The sequence below is a fragment of the Nymphaea colorata genome, chromosome 4 (genome assembly GCF_008831285.2).
Source record: "Nymphaea colorata isolate Beijing-Zhang1983 chromosome 4, ASM883128v2, whole genome shotgun sequence".
Taxonomy (NCBI): Eukaryota; Viridiplantae; Streptophyta; class Magnoliopsida; order Nymphaeales; family Nymphaeaceae; genus Nymphaea; species Nymphaea colorata.
In genome coordinates, this window is record NC_045141.1 from 14,229,789 (window position 1) to 14,242,203 (window position 12,415).

The 12,415-nt window shown below is 35.8% G+C and overlaps 1 protein-coding gene across 4 annotated transcripts; it reads left to right on the forward strand.

The window, feature by feature from the left end:
- The first annotated feature begins 2,033 nt into the window (after window positions 1-2,033).
- Window positions 2,034-10,975, forward strand: LOC116252951 (GPI mannosyltransferase 1). Of its 4 annotated transcripts, none has more exons than XM_031627601.2 (7): window positions 2,034-2,762; window positions 3,722-3,882; window positions 5,300-5,392; window positions 5,957-6,278; window positions 8,313-8,495; window positions 8,791-9,359; window positions 9,977-10,975. In XM_031627601.2, exons 4-7 carry the CDS (start codon window positions 6,005-6,007, stop codon window positions 10,289-10,291), a joined length of 1,341 nt encoding a protein of 446 aa, XP_031483461.1. In that variant the 5' UTR covers window positions 2,034-2,762; window positions 3,722-3,882; window positions 5,300-5,392; window positions 5,957-6,004; the 3' UTR covers window positions 10,292-10,975. The 4 variants fall into 4 exon arrangements, with proteins under 4 accessions (XP_031483461.1, XP_049933516.1, XP_031483462.1 ...); XM_050077559.1 differs by having other exon boundaries at window positions 5,966-6,278; XM_031627602.2 differs by lacking the exon at window positions 5,300-5,392 and having other exon boundaries at window positions 5,966-6,278.
- Window positions 10,976-12,415: the final 1,440 nt, after the last annotated feature.

The window sequence follows — 12,415 nt, forward strand, 5'->3', positions numbered from 1 at the left end:
ATTTGAACTCAGTTTCATTCTAAATAAATGTCAAATCATACTCAAATTTGATTTTATTAAAACAATCTATATTCAATACCCATACGTTTTGAAAGTTGATTCTTGGCATATCATAATGTGGTTCGAATTCAGTTGCATATTTAAAAGCCAGGATTCCGTTTGGTTATGAAGTTAGAATCCATATTCAATTTGTGTTCCGATTATAAATTCAAAAGTCATTATATATATATATATATATATATATATATATATATATATATATATATATATATATATATATATAGAGAGAGAGAGAGAGAGAGAGAGAGAGAGAGTTTTTTTCTTTAGGATATAGAAACACACCTCGTTCTATAGCAAGACACTTATTTCGTAACGGGCTTGTTGGAGCTATGCTTGGCCTCTCTAAACCAGGACTGGCGTTGACAATATAGCACCTAGTTTGAGTCGGTCCTATACAGTTGAGTTATACCAACCCAGATATAATTTAATTAATATAAATTATGTTTGTAATTTAAAAAAAATAAAACATATAATAAGTCAAATTCACCCTGACTTACATGAATCCAGATTACCATATTCTTCATATTCATCTTCTTAAATTTTTTAAGTTAGTCTTCAAAGTTAAAGTTGTCAAAAAAGGAACTGAAGTATTATTCTTTTGAGGTTTCCATTTGGAAGGGGACGACTTTTGTTAAATTTATTTTTGCAGTTATATATAAATTGAAAAAAATAAAAAAATGTATTTTACCGATTTATATATAGTTGAAAAGAAAATACATTGTTCTGTTTCATGTTATTGTCCATTATGACATAACTCCGATAAAGTTGAATTGCTCACTGGTCAAATTAACAAATTTGAAAATAAAATGTTTTATCAACCTTTTTATATGTAAGCTTTGGGCAACAACACTTGGGAGTATAATTACATACTTGCATGGGGGGCTCACAAGTAATTGCATTCAATATATACCATTATTATTTCAAACATTTAATTTGCTATCACCCTTTCTCAAATTTGCCTATACTAATATATGCGGATGGTAAGGTTATATCATGCACCATGGTTGCTGGAACATAAATTGAAAGGGGGACATAGTACTCGAATTAGATTAACAAAGTAGTAGTGAAAATTTTTAATGACTTGATTAGCAGTAATTGAGTATAAATAATCCATTTAGAGAAATTAAGCAACGATAATATATCATCAAGCTCACTAAGGGAGGGTTTGATACTATTGGATTTGAGAACTGTAGATTTAAGATCAGACCCTCTCCTCTCCTCTCCTCTCCTGACCAATCTTTAATATCAGTGCAAAGAAGGAAAATCAGTGTCTTAAGTGTAGATATTAGGTTTGACCCAGGATCCTTGGTTTTAAAAAAAAACATAGAATTTACCGTGGACCTTTTTGCCGTGTTACAAAAGTCTGCCACACAACACAAGTCCACATATGATCAGTGGACTTGAAATCAGAGTAAACAAACACATCCAGATCCGTGGTTTTCAAATTTCGAGACCCTTAACCCCCAAAATCCAATTTCAAGTCTATACTTTTTACATTAAAGCGTGGATTTGAAGTCCAAAATCAAATTTCAAGTCTATACTTTTTACATTAGAGTGTGGATTTGAAGTCCACGTTCGGGTAGAGGCTGAAATCCATAGGACTGTGAATTTCAGCTATCATAAATTTAAGCGAGTGGCAAATAAGCGTGGGCAATGGGCATACCTAGCCCAATTCTGGGCCCGGGCCTGGGCTTGGTTTTCTAGTATCGGGCCAATGCGGGCGGGCCACTCTTATCAGGCTGGGCCGGCCCGATGCGTAGGTCTAGTGACAAATCAAAGCACCGTTAAGATAAGCAAGAGGATTAATCCTACCATCCCAGCAAGAACTGAACCCCTTGCTTTCCTGTTGTTACTATAAGGTCAAAAGTTGGTGAGATCTCCATATACTATACTTCAATTCCCTCTTTTATATGAAGCCCTTCCCCCGCAAGTTGAATTAGAGATGCTCTACATGACGTGTGTCAACTCACTTGTTTGCTCTGTGCTCAAATTATGCATAACAGCGCTTCTTCGCTAGCAAGACAAAATTACAAGAATACAGTTTATGTTGTAGACTTCCTTTGTTTTTCAGAGTTTACGATTGAAGCAACCAAAGTGAAGACGTTGGGTTTTCCCCTTACTTTTCAAACTTCCTTTGTCATACCTGCCATAAGCCTGACATTATTGTTAATTTTCTAATCTAATATGCTTGTGACTTTTTAGATTTCTCAAAATTAACACGCAAAAAATCTTATTGATCGTCCTATGATGCTGGATTAGTGCATCTGTTGTTGGGTTAAGGGAATTCCTTTCCATGGATCCAAACTTTCACGTGCTAGACCTAGTAAGGAATCACCTGTCATCTTTTCTCTATGTCTGAACGATTCTCCGGTGACCTCCAGTTTCTTCCGGCGACCAGGGGGTAACTTTTCTCTCTCACTCTCATTTTCCATCTTCCACCACCCAGGGGCGGAGCCAGGGGCCCAATGCAGCGAATTGAAAAAAAAAAAAAGTAAATTAAAAAATGAAAATTTGTAGAGAGGGAGATAGAGAAATAGAATGAAAGAGTGAGAAAGGGAGCACCAGGCGGAGAGATCACTGAGCAGGGCTGCAGGCAGCAGGAAGGAGGTCGGAAGAGGAGAGGAGAAAGAAGAACGCGAGGAAAAAGAAGGACACAGGCAAACACAGCGGTCCCCAATCACCAGAAGCGGAAGAAGAACATAGTAAGAAGCCCACAAATCATAATCAAATTCTTCTCCTGTGATGCTTCACTCTTTTGATCAGCATTTTTTTTTCTCGGTTGTTTCGGGGATGATTCATTTCCGTCCGTCGATCTTTTTGTAAACCCTGCGGGTTGTTCCTCTGATTTCCTTAATTGAGTTTGTTTTTTCTCTCTCCGTTGGATCGCTATGGTGTAATGGTGAATGGTGATCTGGGTTTCTATTATGCACATCCTTTAACCTTGATCTTTCACTGCTGTTGACCTCTTTTATTGTGCTGCTCTTAACTCTATTTTCGTCGTGTGATTTGTTCGCAACGTGCTCATCCGTTCATCGTAGTTTTCAACAGGACCCTGGTTTGCAGAGACATTCCCATGATATTTTCGATTTTGATGACGTCTACTATGTAACCGTCTCGTTTTTCAGCATCAAATTTGGACCACTTCCATAGTACTAAGAAATTGGAGACTAATTTGTCAATTTTCATTTTTTTTTGTTTATTTCTCCAATCGCGACTTGTTTGCTCCATCAGGTTATGAATAAGGACTCTGAGTATCACTTGTGGCTCTTTATGTTACAAAAATGAGCTAGAGAAACTAGTGGATTCACTGGAAACGAAACTAGTGGTCCTTTGTTCTTTTCCATCTCAAGTGACACATGAGAAATGCCCTGTAAGCATGTGTCTGGAGAAGCAAAACTCATACGGTCGTTAGTGACCCTCCGTGGAAAGGGTTCTACACTGGAAACGTGTGCTACTGGCATGCATCCTTCTCATAGGTTTGCCCGTGTCTCGCTTTTTACTCTCACGCTAGTAGTGCATTTTGCTGTTGGGCGACGCCATACTTGGTTGATCAAATTAAGTGTTATTTAATTGTGCTACATTTTCCTTCTGTCGTGGTTTAGTAATTGCTCAATCTACAGAGAGAATTCGGACTGCTAACTGGATCTTTTTGATGGAACAGGTGTGAACAATTTGTTTATTGATGTTGGACATACCAGTCTTTTCTAACAATGCCAAATTGCTAGCATCAATTTCTTCCGATGGTAGAGATGTTGCACATGGTTTGAGCGATTCAGCAGTGATTCAGCAGTGCAGCTATAAGAGGCCACCACGTATAAGCAGGTTTCCCTCTTGTTTTGATGCTTCATTCTTATTATCAACAAATTGTTTGTGAGTATGCTGACTGGTTTTAAGGTATCGAAGCCGAAGGGTTTCTTGGTTAGGATTTAAATATGGATACTTTCATGTGTATATTATCTTGCTTGTTTGCACACTTTGTGTTCACACAGGCTCAGCCATCATAGAGCTACAAAAAATGCACTACGTTTGTTGTTGGTCGAGGTAATATTTTAGAAATAGAGTATTGTGATGAAGACTTTGTATAATGTTCTGCTTACATTGGTTCTGCCTCAACTAGGTGATTACTGGTTGCAAATTTATGTGTTCTTTTTTTCTGCTGAGTAACGTTTCAAACCTTTTCTATTGCTTGCCTTTTCTCACTTTTTCTCACTTGAAGAAAAACATGCTTTACGACTTACGAGTTCTATTTATTCAACAGTCCACCCATCATCAATTCATCATGACAAGTATAACAGGACTTATAAATGTGAACGTCTTCCTTAAAAAAGTGTGAACATCATATGAAATTTCTTTGAATTTTAGTAATGCAAGCATCTGCTTCTAAAGAATGTAAAGTTTTTGAGATTATGCAATATTGCAAAGCTTGAAGTGAACAAGGTGCATATCGGAAGACCACTAGAATAATCTGCAAACATAAAAAAGGCAAGCTGATTGTTACATCCTCTGACTAGCTTACGTTTGTTTATCTTGAAGAAGGTGAGCTTCAGTCTTGTTTATGTTTCCAGCTAAGGCTTGTGTTTGGTTTCTATTGTTCCTCATTGTTTAAGTCATGGTCCTTCTTTAGACAAGTAATTGGTTTTTTTCATGTAAAACGTTTTTGTTAAACTGCTCAAACTGCTCAGATCTTTGATCTTGTCTAGAAAACTTGGTATCTTTGTCATTGGATTTTTTTTTTTTTTTAAATTTCACATAAGCATGGAGATTTTCCTAGAATACAATAAGGCATTCATACGGGATGTTTAATTTCTTGAGGACAATCCCATGGCAAAACACATAGATGCCGAGGTTAAATAGCCATGGTAATATTAACTCATATGTCTTGCAGCCAAGCATGTATAGTGTGAGTAATTACGTAATATACATTAGAGGTCCTTCAAATATTTTTTGTTTCATATGCTAAAATCTTGTCAAATGCATGTGTGACTCCACAGCCGTGTGTGAACCTCTGGCTGCCATGAGTTTTATGTTGTAGTGTCTTTCCTTGGTTTAGGATTGCTTCAAGGGCACTTATGTTGAGTAAATTTTGAGGGTTTCCATAAATTTCAATATAAATTTTTGGGGGTTAGCATTTCTTAGCTTTATTCTGACTATTTGCATCCTTTTTATCTTAATGTTTATTTTGAGCCATTATTTAGTTTCAATAATAAATGTAGTTTTTATTTTACATTTTATTGTGCAGGTGAATGAATGTTGATATGTAACTATTTTCAATAAAAACAGATACAAAAACTAATTGTGTTACATAGAAAGAATACAAAACTACTTGTTTTAGGTAAGTAATTTATTTTTTTGGTTTGGAGTTTATAGTTTTATTTGTTTGCTACATTTTGGGTTGTGATATTTGTATGTCTATCTTATGCTCACACCTATGTCATTATAATAGAAATAGAGCACCTTATCTGTTTAGGACAGATCGTGCTTTGTGCTAATGACACAAACAATTATTAAAATGTGCCGTAGGATAGGTCGCGCTTCACGTTCATGACATGGGCAATTGTATACGACATATGTTTACTTCTACTACACTGTGGTTTGCAAATACTATCTAAAGTGTGTGAGTCTATATATATATATATATATAATATTACAGTTCACTGGACCGTTTGGCCTCACCTTAAAAAAAATCCTGGCTCCGCCCCTGCCCCCATACGGAACCATGTTAGTGGAAGGGAAGAAGGCAGCACCATTTTAGAGGGCTCCCTTTTTTGTCCTCTCCTTGACTGCCATCAAATCGACAAATTTTATTCTGTTCTCTCGGACGAGAAGATTATGCGTCTTTTCTTGCTATAGTTTTAGGAGAATATTACGTTACCTATCATTTCTCATCTCTTTATAGGTATTGCAGGTATTTCTCAAAGTCTCTCTAGTTGTCACTGATGCACAGATGGGAAGCTACCCAAAGATATGGATTTTAATGTGGTTTTCTGCTCTTCTACGTGTGTTTCTCATCGGTTATGGTGAATGGCAAGACAAACATATGGATGTTCATTACACAGACATTGATTATCTGGTTTTCTCAGATGCTGCTTCCTTGGTGGCAGCTGGGAAATCGCCTTTTGGTCGATCTACATACAGATATTCACCACTCCTAGCCATCATACTTGTACCGAACACGTATCTTCATCCCCTATGGGGAAAACTTATATTCTCCTCTGCTGGTTAGTATCTATTCTTTTCACAATTTTATTTGACTTTTGATTTATTGAGTGCGGCAAGTACCCTTTTCACTTTCAGAACTGATTTTTTGTATCATCACTGAGAAAGGAAGTTTGCCACACGATTTGGCCAGTGGAGAAGTTGTGTTTGATCAAATAAGTTTGTCTATCCTAATCTCCTAAGCTTGGGTGGCAGTTCATGGTTTCTTGTTTTATCCCTGCTGCAATGTCCTTGCTTTTTGTTATGGCTATTTTCATGTGTGTGTGTGTGTGTGTGTGTGTTTTTTTTAATGCTCTTTGCCTTTTTTTGTATTAAGCATAGGGTTATTAGCATTCTTTGTTCATTTTGTTGTGTTTTGCTTTCATGTTAGGCGAAACATTGACTCTCTGTGTAATTGTGATTTTTGATGCATGTAGTGTCTCATCTTGCAAGGTTATGGTATCTCCCTTCTCAATTGAACACTCTATTAGTAAGGTTGTGTAGCTCCTCTTTTCTCAAACCATCAAGGCAGTTTTCTCCTTCACTTTTGTTTGTTATATTCTCCATTTTACTATTTTTAATCTTCCATTATGCTCTGTTTCATTCTTGAATTCTAATTCATTGCTTTAAATAATCTTTTGGAGAACTCAATAAAAGTACATGATTCAAAAGTTTGAGTTTCTTCATTTACAGAACATCATCCCATAATTAATAAAGAAAGGGTAATAGCCCTGAGGTGAATGTTGTTTAGTGCTTCATTGACTTAGCTATTTTAAGATCATAAATCTTATTAAGTTGGAGGAGATCGTATTGGTTTTGTATTTGAGTTTTGCAAAAAGTATTTCTACATTTAGTATACAGGGTTGGATCTCTTTAAAACACTCAATTGACATAAGGCTTCTAGTCTAGCAAGGTACGCAGGGCAGGGATGAGGTTATACCGTTATAGTAACAGGCATAGGAGTGCTTGATTGGTCACTAACATTGGTAACTGCTTTTGCTCCTACAAAAGACTCCTGATGCTTCCTCATAACTTATGCTCTAACACTTAGGATAGAAAACTTTTCACTTGTTAATTTTCTCCTACTGTCCTTTCCATGACACCTGGTGTTATCAGAACTTATGTGAAGTTTGTGTATGAAACTAGTTGTGTTCTAATTCTGTATGAGTTTTTTTGTTTCTTTTTCAATTTAATTCAGTGGGTCTAAATGGAACTTTTGTAGAAATCAAGAAATATTATTATGTCTGGACCATAGTCACCAATATCATTTTCAGTATTTTCTCGGCAGGATTCTTTTGAGGACTTTTTTTCAGGATATAAATTTTTTTTCAAGAAATATTGGAAATCACAGAATTTTGAAACTTAAAAAGTATAAAACAAAATAAAATTATGAGATAATAGGTTTTTTTAAGAAATTCTATTTTTTATTTTACTTAGGTTCCTCATATTCTGTCCTTTCTTTTACTTCTTTGAATTGTAGGAGTTGGTCAGTTTCTAGTTTCTACTATTATTTTTTTTATAAGTTGCTTTAGATTTTGGTGTTTGTGCACAAATGCTTACTGGGTTTATTTTGGTATCATCATTTACAAAGTTGTTTCTAGTTTGTGCCAAGGCCTTGGCTAATCAATACTACTTATGGTGTTTCTAGGTCATCATTTTTGCTTGGGACAACTAAACCATGTATCTTTCCCCCTTGAAGGGATGAGGGCAAATGGACATAGTAGTACTTATTAGTTAACACGATCTAAAGACTCCATATATTTGTTATTTTAATGTTATTTGTCATCATGTTTATGTACCTTTCTGTATATATATATATATATATGCATGCTTTGATTTCATTTTTAGTTGGCTGATTTTTTTATTTAGTTTAGTCGATCAACTTGGATGACTCAGATTAACTAGTCCTAACTCTTGACTAGTCTTTTAAGGGCTTTAACTTGTGTGTCTCTCATTGTCTTGTTTTTTCATTGATTGGTGATTTTTTCAACTTTGGATTTTCAACTAAATTGTATGTTTTATCAATTCTTATGCCGACTATTTTTCTAGAATTGCAGATTTACTCAGTGGTTGGTTCTTAGTTTATATATTGAGACTACGTGGAGTGCCTGAAAACATATGTTTCTATTCGGTGGCTTCTTGGCTCTGCAACCCCTTCACTTTCACCATTGGTACACGTGGAAACTGCGAACCTCTTGTCTGTGCGATGGTCTTGTGGATCATCATCTGCCTCATGCATGGTGCGAGCTTTGTTCCTTTTCCAGTTGTGAACAGATTTTTCCTTAGCATGCAATTATAAAATATCTTATGGAATAAATCAAAATTTCTGCTGTTTGAATTTTTTTTAATGGTAAGTGGTAGCTGAATCAAATCATCTACATTTTTGTAAATGCATAAAGTACCAATCTGAAACTTTGCGTAATATGTCATCCTTCCTTCCCCAGCATGACAGGTCCAGGTCATTCAGCATCTTTAGTTCCTTGGTTCTGCAGCAAGATGACTCATAATATCTAGTGAAATTGTACATATTTGCAGGTAATATATTGCAGGCTGCATTCTGGTATGGGCTTGTTGTGCATTTCAGGATATACCCAATTATATATTCTCTTCCTATTCTCATTATTCTTGACTCAGAGTACCATCAACCTGGGGGGAAGCCTCTACTCAATATTTGGGAAGTTTGGCAGCAAAAGCCACAGAGCAGTTTAAAGGAGAAAAATATGATCTTTTCAAGCTTATGCAAAATAACTGTAACCAGTGGCTGGTCTTCTATGGGAAATATTCTCAATCGGCAGAGGATACTGTTTGCACTTTTATCTGGGGCAATCTTTTTCTTCTGGACAGGTCTCTTTTTTCATCTCTATGGATGGGATTTTCTGAATGAGGCACTGCTTTACCATCTAACTCGCACAGACCCCCGACACAATTTTTCTATATATTTTTATCATATTTATCTTCATCATCAGCATCCATTCTTAGTGTTGGAGAAGTTGATATCATTCATCCCTCAGTTGGCTGTGCAGTTGGTCTTGGTCTTTACTTTCGCAAATGACCTTCCCTTCTGTTTCTTTGTCCAGACGGTTGCATTTGTGGCCTTCAACAAGGTAAGAAACTGGTTTTATTTGTAGGAAGTTGAATTTTTCAAATCTCAATCCAATATCAGATTGGTGATTGTTGCTGCGGATATATATGTACCATATACTGAACAACCATATGCATTTAACCTGAACTTGGAGCTTAACAGACAATTCACTGTCAAAACCTGCTAGAGTTGTGTGGATTCAGAGCAATTATGGTCAGACTGTTTCTGAGGTTTCTGAACTTAGCGTGGCTGGATTTGGTAGCAGCTGTTTTTGTAGGGTTAATTGATTTGCCGTGTTGAAAAATTTCTGTTAGCCTTGTGTTGTTAACAGCTTTGGCTCAAGTTATCTGGTTGCACTAGCAAATTGACTTGGCGCTCCACTCCTTAAAGAACTTTCCCTATTCCCTTCTTGTAAACCATGTTATCATCATTTCTATTCTGTTGTAGAATTTGATGCTAAGGCCTCCCTTTCTTTTTGTGAGAAATATCTGTGATTATGCTTCTTTTTTTTTTCATTCCATGGTACAGGTGCTCTTAAAAATTTCAAATAGTACATTGTACTTGGATCATTCTGAGGTTATAACGGCTCAAGATTTTGCTAATACTTTAATAATCACATTGTACTTGGATTGTTGGCAGGTCATAACGGCTCAATATTTTGTATGGTTCTTCTGCCTCTTCCCTTTGATTCTGCCATGGAGCAAAATGAAACTAAGATGGGGATTAACGTGCCTTGCATGCTGGGTGGGAGCCCAGGTGCATTGGCTTATGTGGGGCTACCTCTTAGAATTCAAAGGGCAGAATGTCTTTCTTCTACTTTGGCTATCAAGTGTTCTCTTCTTGGCTGCAAACGCTTTTGTTCTGGTTATGCTTATCATCAATCACTATTATTCACCTCTCTTCTTAAGATCAGCAAAGATGACATCAACTGTCCATGATAAGAAGATAAAGTAGCAGAGTACTGCTCGGTTACCGTTTTGCAGCTGTATTTTTTCTTTTTGTACATTTTATTGCAGCAATTGATGTGATTTAGATCTAATAGAGTTTTAAGTAAGACAGGTTGTTTTGATTAACCAGAGAATCAACCAAGTACGATCATGCAAAAATTCACAATGAAGTTTAAACTCGTCAACTATATTTCAACATGCAAAGCTTCAGTCTCAAAACAGGATTTGACATGGGACTTGATTCAAGTTTCTACTAATATCAGATACGTGGATGGCACCATGCACGACTTATGCAGATAGCCGAGCAACTGCACCTTCCATGTATGTTAAAAGGGAACAGTTTACAGTTTGATATGGCCTCTTAACAGTCACCCTGGCTTGTTAATTTGGACTACTTGTGCATGCCAATTCTTTTGAATTAGTCAGTGGGTGGCGACGCCTTTGACTATTCTTCTTTGGATTCCCTTAGAGGCCCACGAAGCTACAGGACCTTGATGCTGCTGTTCATTAAGTCAAGGTGTTTCTTGGAAGATTTTACAGGACGGGTTTTCCTGGCAAGAATATTGGTTTCTCAAGCTAAGACATAGATGTTAAAACGTTGAAGCAGAGTGTTCTAATCTACTTTATTATGCTTTTCCTTGTAGAAACATGTTATGTTCAAATAGAAAATGAAAAAAGAGATGTTCGCGAAGTTGGACTGAAGCTGAGGTGAGAAAGCGTGTCAAATCGGACGCCAGTTCAGCTTAATATAATATATTTAACATATTTTAATATATCAATCTTTTAACACATTTTTAACACTCATCCTCTTTAAATATTTTTGTCTAATTCATAACCAATTCAGCTGAATCCAAGAATGGGGAATTCAGTTTATAAGCCGATTTTCACAGCACTTCTTTTCCTCTCTCAATCAGATTCAAGTCTTCTCCAAGTGGAGAAAGCGGTATTAAGGTGGAAAAAGTGAGCACCTATACATGAATAGATGAACCATAATTATTAGGAAGTGTAAGGGAAGCAACCAAACGAGTATTAAGAATTCTGTGAAGAAGGGTTTGTAGATTTTTTTTGCAAAATTATTTGCTACGATAGAAAGTACACAAGTCAAAAAAGAAGATGCAGAACAAACAATAACTAAGAATAACATAAAAATGAAAAGAAGATATAAGACCAAATACAAGAGAGTTAGGCAGAGGTGCGTTAATACCCTTTTAGTGGCAGAACGATCATCTTGTTCTAATCTAAGAGCAGATACAAAGTTAAAAGAAAAACTTTAGTGCATTTACAATAGTATTAACAAAGTTAAGTATATTTTTTGTTATTGCCAAATCTTTAAGCATGATCTCGAAAATTTTCAAACATTTAATACACTTCTAATATGCTTTGCTTCCATACCCTTCTAAACCATCTCTGCATCTCATAATCATCACAAGCACTCCACACTTTTCTTTTTTTGAGATTCAGATTCAGTAAGATATTGGTTCCTAACACTTTAGTTTGGAAGCTTGACATTGCAAACTTAAATGCCAACTTGCTGTTGTCCGGTGGTTCATCTTGAGAAGAGATGAGCATTAGCTCCTTGGCGATTTGCAGTCTAGTTATATGGGTGATATATTAAGGATAAATTACAATGGAGAGAAAATTAGACAGATCTGAAATTCGTGAGTTCATGTATTCTTTTGCTCATATAAAATAACCTTGTGGATGTGATTTTAGGAATGATTTAGCAGGAAACATATAGGTCGAAAATTTAAATGTGTTTTTGAGGAAAAAGTCGATGACTCTTGTAACACTAAAACCGAAGATGGTTAAAATTTCTAATTTTTTTATAAAATCAATTTGAACTAATGTTGGTTGTGTAGTAGGTAAGTAATAGCATGTTTAAAATCTATTTCTCATCTACTGTGTCTTCTTACTAGGCATATTTATTAATGTAAACGTTAGAAAAGAAGTGTTAAAGTAGCCCCTTACATTAATTTTTAGTCTCCTCAGGCTGGATAATATATATATATATATCCTATGAAAACTTTGAATGCATATTAGCATCTGATTGAATTAAAAAGATGGCATTCGGACGTTCACTTGCCGCTTCAGATCCATTTAACATCAAAATCATCAAAGAACTGATTGAATT

Coding starts and splice junctions, on each gene's coding strand:
- LOC116252951 (XM_031627601.2), top strand. CDS start 6,005: ATGGGAAGCTACCCAAAGATATGGATTTTAATGTGGTTTTCTGCTCTT. Junction 6,279..8,312: donor ACTTATATTCTCCTCTGCTG/GTTAGTATCTAT, acceptor CTAGAATTGCAG/ATTTACTCAGTGGTTGGTTC. Junction 8,496..8,790: donor CATCATCTGCCTCATGCATG/GTGCGAGCTTTG, acceptor ACATATTTGCAG/GTAATATATTGCAGGCTGCA.